The 19,116-nt window shown below is 48.5% G+C and overlaps 1 protein-coding gene across 4 annotated transcripts in view; it reads right to left on the bottom strand.

Moving 5' to 3' along the window:
* OXNAD1 (oxidoreductase NAD binding domain containing 1) overlaps positions 1-12,606 on the bottom strand; it is a 79,671-nt gene extending 67,065 nt beyond the window's left edge. The window contains exons 1-3 of one of the 4 annotated variants that reach the window (XM_077268862.1): positions 12,363-12,606; positions 6,933-7,007; positions 219-370 (exon numbers count right to left, since the gene is read on the bottom strand). In XM_077268862.1, coding sequence (XP_077124977.1) covers positions 219-340 — 122 coding nt within the window. In that variant the 5' untranslated portion in view covers positions 341-370; positions 6,933-7,007; positions 12,363-12,606. Of the gene's footprint in view, positions 1-218; positions 371-6,932; positions 7,008-12,158; positions 12,307-12,362 lie in introns of those variants that run through there. The other 3 variants (XM_077268861.1, XM_077268859.1, XM_077268860.1) reach the window with 3 other exon arrangements.
* Positions 12,607-19,116: the final 6,510 nt, after the last annotated feature.

The following is a 19,116-nucleotide window of genomic DNA, read 5'->3' as shown; positions in this document are numbered from 1 at the left end:
TTCACTATTGAGTTTCCAATCAGTGCATCTGACACATGAGCGTCAGGATCGACTGCTGAATAACCCGAGGGAAAGCTACTTACAGCCGCCCCCTGCTCTACAACAATAAAGATCCAGTGTTGGAGGGTTTGATGAGCAACTATTTCCGAAAACAACAGAACTGCCCTCACATCACTTTTTAAACAATATTTAATAGTGCCTGCAGACACATCACCCACCTATTCAGGGGACGAGCGCACAAAGCTGGGGCCCTCCACAGTAATGAGGCTGAATGACTGCTGAAAATTCCAGTCGTCCCTCTGAGCACTTGACGGGAAGCAGAAACAGCAGCAAGAGCCATGGCGGAGGTCAAACGCTCGGACACTTCTACCTGCCGGACAACAGAGTTACACTCAGTCATCAGAAATCCCATCAACATAGAACCCATACACAAAGCTGCTCTATTCTGCACAAGAACACCATGCAGATACAGGAGGACTCCTCTACTTTCCTAAAGAGAAAGGGGCATGGTATTTGAGTCAGCTGATTAAATAAATATACAATTATCTACAAAAAAATAAATGATTCAAATATTGGCTACTATATGAGACAAAAGGTACATTCATAACAAAAGTGTCCGCTGCTCGTAGCAACCAATCACGGCAAAGCTTTGCTATTTCGAAAGCAAAAAAAATAAAAAAAAATGTTTTGTCCTGATTGATTGCTAAACGCATTAAAGGTCAGTTTTTCCTTTTAGACAGCTTCCGAAATTTACCCCAATATGCGAATAGTGTCAGAAATTTACCCCAATATGCGAATAGTGTCAGAAATTTACCCCAATATGCGAATGTGCCTTGTTCTATGTATCTCCTTTTTGAGACACAGGATGGGGAGATTTACCTCATTCACATTAGGGGGTTTATTTAAAGGGATTGGACACAAGTTCTTAAAGGGAATCTGTCGGAAGAATTTTACTCCCCCCAAACTACCGTATTTTTATGTTCATGTAGCTCTTTCAAAGAGAAGTCCAGGAATACAATTACATGGCCAGTCCGTTCCTGAGTAGTCAGCTTTTTAAATGATATGGAAATAAAGCTGATGAGCTATGGTAGATCTGAAGCCATGCCCGTCACTGCCTCCTGACAGCTCTTTTTCCTGACGTCACGCAGCATAGAGGCTGTCAGTAAAGCACGAGGAGGTGGCACTGTGTGGGGAGTAGAGCTGGAGTGACAGAGGATTCAGATCTACAATTACTCTGCCTCATTTGCATAGATTCCTCAGTAATGGAGGTTCATGTAAAGGTATTGCTGGACTTGTGTTTGAAAGCGGTACATGCACATATAGTTATGTGGGGATGAAATCCTGCTGACAGATTCCCTTTAGTAGTTAGAATTGCAAAATGATTGTAAAAACAAGAAACTGCTTGCGCTGCTCTGAAGCTGCCATACCACTGGATCTGGCCAGCTTCCCTCAATCTGAGCTTATCTTGTGCTGCAGAGGTAAAACTACCTCTACTAGCAGCAGGAGAGAGCGCACAGTTCGGACCAGTGGCACAACCATGTGACTGGTCTGTACTGTCAACCATCAGGAGTGCAGCGCCCCCCAGCCAGCGATGAGGCAGGGGAGAGGGTGTACTCCTGAAGAAAGAAGATTAGAACAATCCTTTAAAGAGGTCCATCGCTTTACTGATATTGTCAGCCATAGTCTGTTTACAATGAATACATGACTCTTTAGATGGCCGATGATGGAGGATCATATGACTAAACACAACACATTGTCTCCTCCATTTAAACCCACATAGCGCAGGCGCATGTGCTTGGCTGGAATAGGCTGCATGATGTGTACAGTCACAAGCTCCTCCATTAGCAGCCATATTATGGTCGGGAGTAATGTATGGGCAGGTATCATTTCCATCAGGGTTGACAACCTCTTCCCCAATTTTATCTGGACAACTGAATCAAAAACCATGGGCACACTTCATTTTTTGACAGATCTAGGACAAGCCTCTTTTTGAGAAATTTCTTGTGGTATCGGGTAGCAGCTAAAAGATGTACCATATTCATTATCAGTAGGCCTGTTACACCAGCGCACTGTTCATTAATACTGGTGTGCAAAACGCCAGTCTTGATGAATCGGGGGTTGACGTGTTGTTTCTTGCACTTTCCAATTATCTGCTGATCTGGTTTCCAATACAGTGATTTATTCACGTGGCACACAGACGCCTGGTAATTTGGCCATGGGCTACTTGGTGCTATATGGCCATCAACTAGGATGGTCTCCGCTTAGATCGGAAATGACTTTGCATTATTTTTTGGCCCCAGAATCAAAGTTACTAATATCATGTACCTATCTTTGTTTAAGGCAGATTCACACATCCGTGTTTCACAGTCAGAGTCTGGGATGCGATGCAGAGACCGGCCGCAGGTTCCAAAGTTGACACCTTCATAGGTAAATATGGGACCTGCATCCAGTCTGTGCATTGTGGTCCATACTGGGACCATGAAACACAGAGGGGTGTAACGAGCCTCAGACTTCCCTTACCCACAGCCATTTTCAACTTCAAAAAATCTAAGTATAAAGCGTATTAGCCAAAACTGTCTTTTGGCCAGGGCAAAATAATAATGTCTGCTAAATAATATAAACCAAATAAATGGCACGTCCAGAAGGCACAAATTAGCAAAGGCTTGTCTGTCCACTGACTGCATCTTTCTTGGATCCAGTGAACAAGCAGCACATCCTGCTAACATGAAGATATTCCAACCGTATGGGGACCGAACCGTCAGACTAATAATGATCATTCATTCCCATACAGTTTGCATCATTCAGTGTAACATGGTCTTTAGAAGCCACGCGGACCAATTTACAATATTGTAAGTAGGCTTTAAATCAGACAGAAAATCTCCCGGGTGAACTTCCTACTGCTGCTGATGCCGAGGGTCGCGTAGGATGGATGGCTCCTCCTTATCAATTCCTGGCTCTTTCTTCCACAAACACAAAACCCCTGTTAGGGCTCGTTTGCACAACTATATTTTCGTTCCAAGTGCTGTTCAATGGATCACACTCGGACCAAAGTTATTCAATGGGGCAGTGCAGATGACCAATTTTGTCACTGATCGAATCCGCATGTGAGAAAAAAAAATCAGTATGCACTAGTTTCCTTCGTAAATCAGATGTGGCTTGCCCATTCGGGTCTATGACTGTGCCCAAAAAAATTGGATGCCATGCGGAGCCACAGTATAGCATCAGTTTACAAATATATTGCAGTTCTGTAACATAGGAAACTGTAAATGTTTATTAGCTGCTGTAAAAAACTGATTGCAAACGTACTGCACAAAGATGAAACCAATATTATTATTTATTATTATTATTATTCATTTTTATAACGCCATTTATTCCATGGCGCTTTACATGTGAAATACGGGGCAAATATAGACAAATACACGTCAGACAAATACATTAAACATGAGCACAAACAAGGCACACGGGTACATAAGGAGGGAGGACCCTGCCCACGAGGGCTCACAGTCTGCAGGGGATGGCTGATGATACACTAGGAGAGGGTAGGGCAGGTTGTGCAGCGGTTCAGTAGGTTCAGGATCACTGCAGGCTGTAGGCTTGTCGGAAGAGGTGAGTCTTCAGGTTCTTTTTGAAAGTTTCTATGGTAGGCAAGAGTCTGATGTGCTGGGGTAGAGAGTTCCAGAGTAGGGGGGAAGCACGGGAGAAGTCTTGGATGCGGTTGTGAGAAGAAGAGATGAGAGGGGAGTAGAGAAGGAGGTCTTGAGAGGATCGGAGGTTGCGTGTTGGTAGGTACCGGGAGATCATGTCACAGATGTATGGAGGAGATAGGTTGTGGATGGCTTTGTAGGTCATTGTGAGGGTTTTGAACTGGAGTCTCTGGGCGATAGGAAGCCAGTGAAGGGCTTGGCATAGGGGAGAGGCTGGGGAATAGCGGGGAGACAGGTAGATTAGTCGAGCAGCAGAGTGTAGGATGGATTGGAGTGGTGCCAGAGTGCTAGAGGGGAGTCCAGAGAGTAGGAGGTTGCAGTAGTCGAGGCGGGAGATGATAAGGGCATGCACTAGTGTTTTTGTGGTGTCACGGTCAAGGAATGCGCGGATCCGGGAAATGTTTTTGAGTTTGAGGCGGCAGGAGGAGGCAAAGGCTTGGATATGTGGCTTGAAAGAGAGGGCAGAGTCGAGGATCACCCCGAGGCACCGGGCGTGTGGGACTGGGGAAAGTGAGCAGCCCCAATAGAGAAAACCTGAGCAAAGGTCAAAGCAGACAGTATATTTGTGACTGAATAAAACCCCCTTATTAACAGCTCCAGTGGATATATAGAGTGCCAAAAATATATTTTTGGCATAACATATACAATAACATTGAAATATAAAAAGGCTTCATACATGTAAAGATGGAACAAGCAAAGTATGGCAATACACAATGGCTATGTGCGTTATACTCCTCATTACACCCATAGATGTACTGATAATGCACTAATACTAGGCTGCACCTCAGCACTTCATCTGGGATTGTGCTACATATTTCCACACTTTGCTGGTTCTATCTTTACATGTATGCTGCCTTCTCGTATTTCGATTTTATTCAATATGCTATGCCAAAAATATATTTTAATTCATTTTACGTGAGCGCCTTTTCTGCCACCACGTAGCCACTGGAATTGTTAATAAAGTGGTTCTATTCAGGCTCAACTATACCGCCTACTTTGAGCTTTTGGGGGGTTTTCCTCTCTATTGCTTTCATGGTTTTCCGAGTGGTCACATGAATTTGTTGGCAGGCATATAATATTCATTTACTGTAATAGAACTATATACATTTTTGTACTCAGTTATATGCTATCTAGACAAGGGCAAGACGGAAGAGACAGCACATCCAAAGGTGAATAAAGTTCAATAATTTTTTAATGCTGTATCCATAAAATGACAAAAAGGGATGTTAAAACCGATGCGTTTCTGGCGAGTCCCTCGCCCTTAATCATGGTATAACAAATGCATTACAATGATCTCATCTAAAACACAATCATAGCGAAGAAACACGTGTTGACTGTGAATACACTTGGCCCATAATAAAAGCATCACGTTATGTGTGCATATAATAAACAAGCGAAACGTTATATCCTGGAATACACTAAAAAATAAAAAAAAACAGGAAAAATTAACGGACAATCAAGCATAATATGAAAAAAAAACAAAAACCCTAAACCATAAAAATATAATACAAGAAAAAAAAGTTAATAAATGTGTGTCAAATATTTAGATGATACTAAAAAAAGAAAAAAAAAAATCTAAAAATTAAAGAACAATTACCGTATATACTCGAGTATAAGCCGAGATTTTCAGCCCACTTTTTTGGGCTGAAAGTCTCGGCTTATACTCGAGTCATACCCAGGGGTCGGCAGGGGAGGGGGAGTGGGGGCTGTCTAATAATACTCACCTGCTCCTGGTGCGGTCCATGCACGTCCCTGCTTCCCGGCGCTGCAGTTTCTTCCTGTAGTGAGCGGTCACACGGTACCGCTCATTACAGTAATGAATATGCGGCTCCACCTCCCATAGGGGTGGTGCCGCATATTCATTACTGTAATGAGCGGTAACGGTGACCGCTCACTACAGCAAGAAAATGCAGCGCCAGGAAGCAGGGACCATGCCAGGAGCAGGTGAGTATGACGGGGGGCAGTGCGCTATAGTCGCCTGCTCCTCGTTCCACCGTCGGCGCCGCTGTGTCTTCCACACTGACGCTCAGGACAGAGGGCGCAGTGACGCGATTAGTGCACGCCGCCCTCTTCCTGAACGTCGGTGCAGAGGATGGAAGACACAGCGGCAGTCAGCAGTGGAATGGGGAGCAGGTGACTATAGCGAGTGCTGGGGGCCGGAGAGGTGAGTATGTAATTTTTTTTATTTTTTTTAATCGCAGCAACAGCATATGGGGAAAATATCTGTATGGAGCATCTTATGTGGCCATGTGCAGCATGATATAGGGGCAAATATCTGTATGGGGCATCTGTATGGGGCCATGTGCAGCATTATATGGGGCCATGTGCAGCATGATATGGGGGCAAATATCTGTATGGAGCATCTTATGGGGCCATAATCCACATTTGTGGAGCATTATACTGGGCAAATGTCTGTATGGATCATCTTATGGGGTCATAATCAACATTTGTGCAGCATTATATGTGGCATATTTTAATATGGAGCATCTTATGGGGCCATCATAAACTGTATGGAGCATTATATGGGGCTCCTGATTTTCAATATGGATATTCAAAAACACTTAACCTACTGATGTCTCAATTAATTTTACTTTTATTGGTATCTATTTTTATTTTTGAAATTTACCGGTAGCTGCTGCATTTTCCACCCAAGGCTTATACTCGAGTCATTAAGTTTTCCCAGTTTTTTGTGGCAAAATTAGGGGGGGTCGGCTTATACTAGGGTCGGCTTATACTCGAGTATATAAGGTAATTTCTGAAATTCATGCCTGTCGGATATTTCGTGTCAAGGCTAAGTATCCAAAAAAACTTACAATAATTCTACTTGTGAATAATCAATAGGAAACAAGATTGTTTACTTGCAGGCTACATGATGGACACACAAGTGCAGAACCAAGTACAGTTACAATACAGTATTCTGCAATAAGCCTTGTACTAGGCAATGCGGCTGTGTAGATCACATGACCAAGACACAGTTAATCCCCTGGAAGCTTAAAAAAAAAATTCCTATCAAAGGACAGCAAGCAAAGATCTTAAAAAAAAAAACATGGGGAACTGATACTAAAAGTATAGATGACTATACTGGTGTAGAAATGTTCACTACTCATATATAATAATTATACGGTACAGTGCAAAGTAAGCAATAAACAGAAGTGAATGCTGAGTAACCAAATAATGGCAGTGTTACTGATCCAGCATGTCCCATCCAAGCATAACTACAAAACCAACCTTTACTCCAGGATGAGGGATCACAGATTAATCATGTTCACCAAACGGTTCAGGGTTTCACTCACTTTATGATACCTGAAATTGAAATTAGAAGAGGATTTAGAATTCAAGAAATTGAGTTATTTGGAAAAAGCAAAAAATTATAATAATTAGTCCCTATATTGCACATATGTAACAGAGCAGTAGGCACATTCACGTGGGGGAATCAGCAATCCACAGAACAACGGCCTGAAACTATGGGTGTGGGGCTGTGCAGAAACAAAGCTTCAGTGCCCAGGAGGTGCACATGATCGAACTCTGCTCCCTACAATTTCCATGGGACTGCCAGAGAAAGCAGAGTACAATGCTGTGCCATTTACATTGCGTCTAGTTCTTTCATCCCTAGGAGCCCTAGCGATCAGCAAGCTCTCCTCCATTCTATGGCTGAAAACTTGCAGTTTTGGGTAGACCAATTCCATTGTTAGCATGCCATACACTGCAAAGTATTTTCTTGCCTTATTTTTGAGAGGAGAGAGATTGCAGTGCCATGTACATGAACTGTAAGGCTGTATTCACATGGTCTAGGTCTACACTGGTGAAATTAGTGGCAAATACGCATCAAAAAGCTAAACAAATCTCCATGTCTTACCTGCAGGTCTGCAGCAGATGTCACCCTATATATTGCATTAGATGAAATGCCATAGTATAAGTGGACATTAGTGATCAGCAAATTATCTCCTATACTATAGATAGCGAATACCTTGCACTTTTTGGAAAACACCTTTAAAATTAATTGACATACTTGTAACCTCTTCACTGTTACTTTGGTGCAATGACCAGGCTCTTCATGGAATTGCCAACATGACTACTAGATCAATCTCCAGTTATCATTGCATCCAGAATAAAAATGGGACTCATCACTGAAGAGGAGAGACCTCCATTCCAGCCTCTAATACGGTCTTGCTCTGCACCATGATAGTCTTTAAGAGCGGTACTTAGGTAAGGTGAATGAAGAGGCCTTCACTAGGGAACATCACCCTAATCTTACTCCTGGCTGTGGGGTGGTATAATGTAAGGTGGCCCGATTCATATGGTCATCATTCTAGGTACACTAGCAGCTTGGGATCACACACATTTGGTTGTAGAACCAGTGCTACAAACATTTCTCCAAAGTGTCCCAGGAGACGTTTTTCCACAGACCAGGCCGCATGTTGCTTATGCTGTCAGCAGCCTGCGTGCATAAACGTGCTATCATGGCCTGCAGCGTTTCTGAATTAATCTCCAGTTGGGCACATTAGGGACATCATTGGTCATCAACTGCAAAGGGAGCAGCCAGCAGCAGATCTTGATGATTTGACCAAGTGCATTCAGTGTGGATAAATATCCCTCAGACAACCATTAAGAACCTCATTGATGGCAGTCAATGCGTGTAAGTGTGAGGATTTCTGTGCATGGCGCTCATACTCGATAATGAATTAGTCAAAATATTACAAAAATGATTTATCATTAACATATCTATAGATTCTATGATTTCCATAACTTTATAATTTATAACTTATTATTCTTTGTAGGGCACTTTCAATGTTGAGGAGTGTATATACGGTGCATGTGGGTTATATATACAAACACGGTATACAGTCATGGCCGAAAGTGTTTGCACCATTGAAATTGTTCCAGCAAATTATTGCACATTTATTTCCTTTGTGTCTTGGAATAAGACAAAAACAGACAAAAAGTTAAATTGGACATCATCTCACATAAAAAAACCCAAACAAAATAGGCTGGACAAACTTGTTGACACAATTCCAAAATTGTGGGTAAATAACTTTCCTTCCATCATGTGATGCTCGTTCAAACTCACCTGTGGCAAGTAAGAGGTGTGGGTAATATGAAAATCACACCTGAAACCAGATAATAAGGGGAGAAGTTGACTACATTTGTGCAATTTGTGCCACTAAGCATGGAGAACAGAAAGAGAAGAGAACTGTCTGAGGATTTGAGAACCAAAATTGCTGAATAGCAACAATCTCAAGGTTACAAGTTCATCTCCAGAGATCTTTATGTTCCTTTATCCACGGTGTGCAATATAACCCAGAATTTTAGAAACAAAGGCTCTGAAGCTAATCTCCCTGGACAGCAGAGAAAAATTAATGAAAAGTTGTAACACAGGATAGTCCGGATGGTGGATAAGCAGCCCCAATCAAGTTCCAAAGAAATTCAAGCTGTCCTGCAGGCTCAGGGTTCATCAATGTCAGTCTGAACTATTCCTTGACATTTGAATAAAATGAAATGCTAAGGCAGAAGACCCAGGAGGACCCCTCTGCTGGCACATAAAAAGCTAGACTGCAGTTTGCTAAATTGTACGTAAAACATCATCCTTCTGGGAAAGCGCCTTCAGGACAGATGAGACCATGACAAAGCTTTTTGGTAAAGCACATCATTCTGTTTACCAAAAACAGAATGAGGCCTACAAAGAAAAGAACACAGTACCTACAGTCAAATATGGTGGAGGTTCACAGATGTTTTGGGGTTGTTTTGCTGCTTCTGGCACTGGGTGTGTTGACTGCGTGTGCAAGGCAACATGAAATTTGAAGATTACTAACAGATTTTGGTTTGCAATGTAGTGCCCAGTATCAGAAAGCTGGATTTGCGTCCAGCAGGACAATGACCCCAAACATACTTCAAGAAGCACCTAGGAATGGATGGAAACAAAGTGATGGAGAGTTCTGATGTGGTCAGCAATGAGTCCGGATCTAAAGCCCATTGAACACCCGTAGAGAGATCTTATAACTACTTTTGGGAGAAGGCACCCTGCAAATACGAGAGACCTGGAGCAGTTTGCAAAAGAAGAGAGGTCCAAAATTCCAGTTGAGAGGTGTAAGAAGCTTGTTGATGGTTGTAAGAAGTGATTGATTGAAGTTATATATTCCAAAGGGTGTCAACAATTTTGGAGTTTTCTGTGAAACTGTGTCCAATTTGACCTTCTTTCTTGTTTTTTTGTTGTTGTTCCAATTCACACAAAGGGTAATTGCAAATAATTTTCTGGGAGAAAAACTTCATTTTCTGTAACAAATTTAAGGGTGCCAACACTTTCGGACTTGACTACAGATGCACACACATATGATTTTGTTAGTTGAGGTGATTGGACCAGCTGTCAGGCAGGGATTGTGGGGGTCATACAGCGCAGACAATATGGCAGGGCGCATCCATTACATCGTGGCCTCATCACTGACAATTACACTAATTATTGCCAGTGCTGTGTATAACAGTATACATGTTTAGTGGCATCCGTCTGAAGAAAATAACGGCGGACGGACATGGATCTGAGCTGACGGGGCCATAGAGGTGTCTGGGTATGGAGGTATGTGCCCGGAGTCTTCTGGTGCCTACATGAGACACACACTGTAACTTCAGTGTGAACAGGGCAGGGCCGTATAAGACCACATCACTGTTAGACTGGTTTCACATGTCCTGATATTTCCGATACCGGTAAAAAACGGACATGTCTGCGTGTGAAAACTGTCACCACACGTACCGGAGACACATACGTGTGAAAGAAGCCTTAGGGCTGACAGGAGACATGTGGTTCTATGTCTCTCTCCCCGGTACTGGGGCGCCCTCTCTCCCCGATGCTGGGGCGCACTCTCTCCCCGGTACTGGGGCGCACTCTCTCCCCGGTACTGGGGCGCACTCTCTCCCCGGTACTGGGGCGCACTCTCTTCCCGGTACTGGGGCGCACTCTCTCCACGGTGCTGGGGCGCCTTCTCTTCCCGGTACTGGGGCGCACTCTCTCCCTGGTGCTGGGGCGCACTCTCTCCCCGGTACTGGAGCGCACTCTCTCCACGGTGCTGGGGCGCCCTCTCTCCCCGGTGCTGGGGCGCACTCTCTCCCCGGTGCTGGGGCGCACTCTCTCCCCGGTACTGGGGCGCACTCTCTCCCCGGTACTGGGGCGCACTCTCTCCCCGGTACTGGGGCGCACTCTCTCCCCGGTACTGGGGCGCACTCTCTCCCCGGTACTGGGGCGCACTCTCTCCCCGGTACTGGGGCGCCCTCTCTCTCCGGTACTGGGGCGCCCTCTCTCCCCGGTACTGGGGCGCACTCTCTCCCCGGTACTGGGGCGCACTCTCTCCCCGATGCTGGGGCGCGCTCTCTCCCCGGTTCTGGGGCGCGCTCTCTCCCGGGTTCTGGGGCGCGCTCTTTCCCCGATGCTGGGGCGCGCTCTCTCCCCGGTGCTGGGACGCCCTCTCTCCCCGGTGCTGTGGCGCCCTCTCTCCCCGGTACTGGGGCGCCCTCTCTCCGGTGCTGGGGCGCCCTCTCTCCCCGGTGCTGGGACGCCCTCTCTCCCCGGTGCTGGGACGCCCTCTCTCCCCAGTACTGGGGCGCCCTCTCCCCGGTGCTGGGACGCCCTCTCTCCCCGGTACTGGGACGCCCTCTCTCCCCGGTACTGGGGCGCCCTCTCTCCCCGATACTGGGGCGCGCTCTCTCCCCGCTGCTGGGGCGCCCTCTTTCCACGGTGCTGGGACGCACTCTCTCCCCGGTACTGGGGCACGCTCTCTCCCCGGTACTGGGACGCCCTCTCTCCCCGGTACTGGGGCGCGCTCTCTCCCCGGTACTGGGGCACGCTCTCTCCCCGGTACTGGGGCGCGCTCTCTCCCCGATGCTGGGGCGCCCTCTTTCCCCGGAGCTGGGACGCACTCTCTCCCCGGTACTGGGGCGCGCTCTCTCCCCGGTACTGGGGCGCGCTCTCTCCCCGGTACTGGGGCGCGCTCTCTCCCCGATGCTGGGGCGCCCTCTTTCCCCGGAGCTGGGACGCACTCTCTCCCCGATGCTGGGGCGCCCTCTTTCCCCGGAGCTGGGGCGCCCTCTCTCCCCGGTACTGGGGCACGCTCTCTCCCCGGTACTGGGACGCCCTCTCTCCCCGCTACTGGGGCGCCCTCTTTCCACGGTGCTGGGACGCACTCTCTCCCCGGTACTGGGACGCCCTCTCTCCCCGGTACTGGGGCGCGCTCTCTCCCCGGTACTGGGGCGCGCTCTCTCCCCGGTACTGGGGCGCGCTCTCTCCCCGGTACTGGGGCGCGCTCTCTCCCCGATGCTGGGGCGCCCTCTTTCCCCGGTGCTGGGACGCACTCTCTCCCGATAATGGGGCTCATAGTGCCAGTCATACAGAAGAGATGCAGCAAGAGGACGTGGCATCATGGCCGCAATCGGGCACATCAGTGCACACAGACCTGTGTGAGGAGCCCTCACCTGCAGGAAGCGCACTTACAACTTGCCGGCTCCCGAGCACAGGATGGAGGGTGACATTGGTGACTTCCGGGTTCATTACCGGCGTGTACAGAGAAAGGAGCTGCGCTGATGCCCTGACCACGTGCTCGGTCACATGTGTGGGCGGAGTGCCGGCCGCCGGTAGTAATGCTCACTGTCTGTGCGGCCGCCGGTAGTAATGCTCACTGTCTGTGCGGCCGCCGGTAGTAATGCTCACTGTCTGTGCGGCCGCAGCGCCTCCCTCCCGGGAATGTAATCCAGGCCGGCTGTAGAGAGGACAATGGAGACGCTTCTCACTGCTGTGCAGCAGGCGCTACCCCAGTGTGCGCGTCACTAGCCCCGGCCCCTGCTCCGATCTCACCGAGACGTTATGAGAAAGGAGAAAAAAGGCAGCAGGCGGAGGAGCCGTCACCTGAGCGCTGTGTGCGGCGGCCGGAGTCTGGTGTCCTGCAGTCCTATGTAAAAGCACAGATGGGAAAACTCCAGGACACCACGAGATAGCCTCATCTGTAGCTTTACATAGGACTGCAGGTAAACCTGCTGCCAGGGCCGTTTCTTCAACAGGGCGGGCAGGGCGGCCACACGGGGCGCCGTGGGGCCGGGGGGCGCAGGAGAGGCCTCGGGCCCCGGTGGTCCCCTGCCCGCTGCTGCTGCTGTTTAAGGGCTGTCAGGGGCGCGGATGCCGCGCTCAGTGCTGAGCGCGGGCGCGCCCTGCCCGAACTCAGCTGCAAATCTGACAGCTGAGCGGTCAGATCATCGCCTCGCGTCGCCGCGCCCCCCCCCCCGCACCGCACATAATGGTTGCGGCCACCTCGGCGCCGCCACTCACCCATACCTCCCAACCGTCCCGATTTCAGCGGGACAGTCCCGCTTTGGCACCGGGGTCCCGCTGTCCCGCTTCGGGCATTTAAAATCCCGAATTTGCGGCCGCCGGTGAAGCCCCGCCCACTTCCGGGACGTAGAGAGAGCCTGTTTTTTTTTTTTTTTATATAAAAGCTGCCTCCTGACCGCCCGCGCAACACCCCCCCCCCCTCCCGCCCCCTGTGCGGCGCTGCCACGCTGAAGGAGAGAGCCTGCAGCAATCAAGAAGAAAGGTCAGCGATTCACTACCTCTGGCTGTGTGTGCACGGAGCTCCGGCTTCTGCTCTTAGCTGCTATCCCGGCAGAGAAGGAGAGACGGGGGAGGTGCCGGGATAGTGCAGAGCTGTGAGCAGGAGACTGAAGACTTCAGCAGAGAGCTGCACATGGACATCAGCCGCCCCTGCATCACAGAGGAGATTGTGTGTGTGTGATGTGTGTGATGGCTGCGTGTGTGTGTGTGTGATGGCTGGGTGTGTGTGTGTGATGGCTGTGTGTGTGTGATGGCTGCGTGTGTGTGTGTGTGATGGCTGCGTGTGTGTGATGGCTGCGTGTGTGTGTGTGATGGCTGTGTGTGTGTGATGGCTGCGTGTGTGTGTGTGTGATGGCTGCGTGTGTGTGTGTGTGATGGCTGCGTGTGTGTGTGTGATGGCTGCGTGTGTGTGTGATGGCTGCGTGTGTGTGTGTGATGGCTGCGTGTGTGTGTGTGATGGCTGCGTGTGTGTGTGATGGCTGCATGTGTGATGGCTGCGCGTGTGTGTGTGTGTGTGATGGCTGCGTGTGTGTGTGTGATGGCTGCGTGTGTGTGTGATGGCTGCGTGTGTGTGTGATGGCTGCGTGTGTGTGTGTGATGGCTGCGTGTGTGTGATGGCTGCGTGTGTGTGATGGCTGCGTGTGTGTGATGGCTGCGTGTGTGTGATGGCTGCGTGTGTGTGTGATGGCTGTGTGTGTGTGATGGCTGCGTGTGTGTGATGGCTGTGTGTGTGTGATGGCTGTGTGTGTGTGATGGCTGTGTGTGTGTGATGGCTGTGTGTGTGTGATGGCTGTGTGTGTGTGATGGCTGTGTGTGTGTGATGGCTGCGTGTGTGTGATGGCTGCGTGTGTGTGTGATGGCTGCGTGTGTGTGTGTGTGTGATGGCTGCGTGTGTGATGTCTGCGTGTGTGTGTGATGGCTGCATGTGTGTGTGATGGCTGCGTGTGTGTGTGTGTGTGATGGCTGCGTGTGTGTGTGTGATGGCTGTGTGTGTGTGATGGCTGCGTGTGTGTGTGTGTGATGGCTGCGTGTGTGTGTGTGTGATGGCTGCGTGTGTGTGTGTGATGGCTGCGTGTGTGTGTGATGGCTGCGTGTGTGTGTGTGATGGCTGCGTGTGTGTGTGTGATGGCTGCGTGTGTGTGTGATGGCTGCATGTGTGATGGCTGCGCGTGTGTGTGTGTGTGTGATGGCTGCGTGTGTGTGTGTGATGGCTGTGTGTGTGATGGCTGCGTGTGTGTGTGATGGCTGCGTGTGTGTGTGTGATGGCTGCGTGTGTGTGATGGCTGCGTGTGTGTGATGGCTGCGTGTGTGTGATGGCTGCGTGTGTGTGATGGCTGCGTGTGTGTGTGATGGCTGTGTGTGTGTGATGGCTGCGTGTGTGTGATGGCTGTGTGTGTGTGATGGCTGTGTGTGTGTGATGGCTGTGTGTGTGTGATGGCTGTGTGTGTGTGATGGCTGTGTGTGTGTGATGGCTGCGTGTGTGTGATGGCTGCGTGTGTGTGTGATGGCTGCGTGTGTGTGTGTGTGTGATGGCTGCGTGTGTGATGTCTGCGTGTGTGTGTGATGGCTGCATGTGTGTGTGATGGCTGCGTGTGTGTGTGTGTGTGATGGCTGCGTGTGTGTGTGTGATGGCTGCGTGTGTGTGTGTGTGATGGCTGCGTGTGTGTGTGTGTGATGGCTGCGTGTGTGTGTGATGGCTGCGTGTGTGATGCATTTGTGTCAAAGCTGCATGTGTTTGTGAGCTGCGTGCGTGTGAGCTGCGTGCCTGTGTGTGAGCTGCGTGCCTGTATGTCATTATACAGTATGGAGCATCATGTGTGGTCATTATACAATATGGAGCATCATGTGCGGTCATTATACAGTATGGAGCATCATGTGCGGTCATTATACAGTATGGAGCATTATGTGTGGCCATTATACAGTATGGAGCATCATGTGCGGTCATTATACAGTATGGAGCATCATGTGCGGTCATTATACAATATGGAGCATCATGTGCGGTCATTGTACAGTATGGAGCATCATGTGCGGTCATTATACAGTATGGAGCATCATGTGCGGTCATTATACAGTATGGAGCATCATGTGTGGCCATTATACAGTATGGAGCATCATGTGCGGCCATTATACAGTATGGAGCATCATGTGTGGCCATTATACAGTATGGAGCATCATGTGCGGCCATTATACAGTATGGAGCATCATGTGCGGTCATTATACAGTATGGAGCATCATGTGGGGTCATTATACAGTATGGAGCATCATGTGCGGTCATTATACAGTCTGGAGCATCATGTGCGGTCATTATACAGTATGGAGCATCATTTGCGGTCATACAGTATGGAGCATCATGTGTGTTCATTATACAGTATGGAGCATCATGTGCGGCCATTATACAGTATGGAGCATCATGTGGGGTCATTATACAGTATGGAGCATCATGTGCGGTCATTATACAGTATGGAGCATCATGTGCGGTCATACAGTATGGAGCATCATGTGTGTTCATTATACAGTATGGAGCATCATGTGTGGCCATTATACAGTATGGAGCGTCATGTGTGTTCATTATACAGTATGGAGCATCATGTGTGGCCATTATACAGTATGGGGCACTGTGTGGCCATATTTTTTTGTTTATAATTATTGTATATGAAACAGTGTGATCGGCAGTGCTAAATGGGTGTGGTTGGGATGTGGATATGGGTGTGACTAATTATGAATGGGTGTGGTCAGAGGCGTGGCCTAAAATTTGCCGCGGCGCGCAAAGCGCGCCGCAAACTTTGTCCCTCTTTCCCATCTTCAAAAGTTGGGAGGTATGACTCACCTCCGCTCCGCGCTGGATGAACAGCGAGAATGAACAGCCAGGATGAGGCAGCTCGGCCACTCCCACACTGATAGCAGGGGCGCCGCGCTCTCGGCTGAGCACGGGCGCTCCCTGAGACAGTGATCAAAGAGCTAAGCACACACACTATCACTGTCAGACTAGGCTGCCTGGCTGTTGCCAATTTCAATGCTGGACAGGACAGGCTGCAGTCTAGTCTGACAGTGGTAGCAGTATAGCAAAAATGCCCACCCCCTGCCTATGGATTAGTCCTTCCCTTCCCAGCAGCCCCATTTAGCAGTCTGAGCGCGCTCAGACTCAGAGGGCAGAGGGCACTGACACACTGAACAGGTGAGGGGGTCTGAGGGATGGGATGGGTTGGGTTGGGCTAGCCTTTTTTTTTGGATGGGGACCCCCACACCTGCCCCCCCCCCAACCACCCTTGGGGCATGCTGATTTGGCATGCCCCACAGCATGAAACCCGGGAGGGGGCCCAGCTGACTTACCTCATCTTTGGCAGTCTGGTGGCATCCTCACCCAGGCGAGAAGTGTTGGAAAGAGTTATGGCAGTAACTGTATACCTGGCAACCAATAATTTAGCTTTTCGAGGATCGTCAAATACATTGTTTACACCAAATAATGGACATTTCCTTGGGCTTATAGAGCTTCTTGGAAAATTTGAACCAGTAATGAGAGATCATTTAAAACGAATTACTTCCCAGGAAATCCATACACATTACTGTGGAAATTTAATTCAAAATGAAATTATCTGCTTGATGGCCTCTCAGGTGAAGAAATGTATTCTAGAAAAAGCCAAAAGATCTAAGTATTTTTCAATAATGTTGGACTGCACACAAGATGCAGGTCACACTGAACAGTTGTCATACACCTTAAGATTTGTTGATATAGATGATGATCACGTAGCAATAAAGGAACATTTTATTGGCTATCGTCCTGCTACTGATACATCTGGGGAAAGTCTCGCCAATCTCCTTTTAGAAGAGATTAGTAAATGTGACCTGGAATTAGAAAATGAACTGGCAGAAAAGCTGAATTATTCGGAAGCTATTAATGCTTTTGCAGCGGCTAAATCTAGAAGAGTCAGTTTCTCATAAATCTGCAACCTACAATTTTTAGGATCTGTTTCCAAAATAATTAATAGATATTATTTACCTACAACTTTGTTCTCACCGTTAATAATTAGCATACTTGTCCCTTTTCCCCAAGTTCTATATAAGTTAAAGGCAAATTATAATTTATTAAAAAAAGGGAAGATACAAGCCTGCTCTCTATTTATTACTCAAGCCCACAAAAATAATGTTTATTATTTTCGGTGCCGGGGGGGGGGGGGGGGGGGGGGAGAAATTTCCTACTCTCGCCCTGTGTCATTTTTGGGCTAGAAACTGCCCTGCCTGCTGCTGCCATCTGAGCTGCGCTACACAGTAATGCAACATCACTAATAATGTAAAGTCACTGCACACTGATGTAGCAGAGCGGGTGTGCTGCAGTCACACTGCATGTGGGTATACTCTGATTGTACGCTATTTCTGGTCTCAATTTGGACTGGAGCAAAAACTCCTCTGCTACATCTGCGCACTGTTATTTTACATAGGACTGCAGCGCAAAGGACTATGTGAAGCTCAGATAATACTGTACAATCATTGGCCCCAATTCATCAGTGTGACAGAGGGAGAATTTTTCTCGGTGATCTGCTATGAAGACACTGACCTAGAACTGTGGTGACCTCATCACTGGCATTTTCCCAAGGTCCTGAGGTCGCCGCAGTTCAGGCCGGCTGGGAGCGCGGCCTCGGTGACGTCCCCTCCAGTCAGGCTGTGCTTGCAGCATCTCATTCACCAGTGGTTCTCAGCGTGGACAGTCGCATCTTGGCACATTCCACGTTGGAAACTAATTAGACATGGATTATGGCGTGGGACAGAATGACGGACAGGTATGGTATATATATTTTTTTATTACAGGAGATTGAGGGCTTCGGGGAATTAGACAAGGTTGTAAGTATGGTTTAATAGAGATTATTAAAGGGAACCTGTCACCCCCAAAATCGATGGTGAGGTAAGCTCACCAGCATCAGGGGCTTATCTACAGCATTCCCCCCTTACTACTTATTTATATATTATCTACAGCATTCTGTAAATCTGTAGATAAGCCCCCGATGTTACCTGAAAGATGAGAAAAAGAGGTTAGATTATACTCACCCAGGGGCGGTCCCGCTGCGGTCCGGGTCCGATGGGTGTCTCAGGTCCGCTCCGGCGCCTCCTATCTTCATTCCATGCTGTCTTCTTGTATTCACGCTGCGGCGCATGCGTACTTTGTCTGCCCTGTTGAGGGCAGAGTAAAGTACTGCAGTGCGCAGGTGCCGGGCCTCTCTGACCTTTCCCGGCGCCTGCGCACTGCAGTACTTTGCTCTGCACTCAACAGGGCAGACAAAGTACGCCGCAGCCGCAGCATGAAGACCAGAAGACAACTTCATGGAATGAAGATGGGAGGCGCCGGACCAGACCTGAGACACCCATCGGACCCGGACCGCAGCGGGACCGCCCCTGGGTGAGTATAATCTAACCTCTTTTTCTCTTATAGGTAACATCGGGGGCTTATCTACAGCATTACAGAATGCTGTAGATAAGCCCCTGATGACGTGGGCTTACATCACCATCGATTTTGGGGGTGACAGGTTCCCTTTAAAGGAATCTGTCATTTTTTCAATTAAAGGACTTTATTCTGGCTGTGTGTTTATTTACCATGTAACTATGGGGTTACTAATGGTTAGGTGTCTTATAGACGCTTCTCCATTACTAAGCCGTGGGCTTGATGTCACCTGACAATACAAAGGTGACATCAACCCCACAAATATTACCCCACTTTCCACCGCTACAGAGCAAGTGGGAAGAGCCGGGCAAATCGCCAGAATTGATGCATCTAGTAGACGTGCCTTTTCTGGACAGCTGTGGGCTGCTATTTTTAGGCTGGGGGGAGCTATATCAATG

The sequence above is a fragment of the Ranitomeya variabilis genome, chromosome 6 (assembly GCF_051348905.1).
Source record: "Ranitomeya variabilis isolate aRanVar5 chromosome 6, aRanVar5.hap1, whole genome shotgun sequence".
NCBI lineage: Eukaryota > Metazoa > Chordata > Amphibia > Anura > Dendrobatidae > Ranitomeya > Ranitomeya variabilis.
This window is presented reverse-complemented; position numbering and strand designations above follow the sequence as displayed.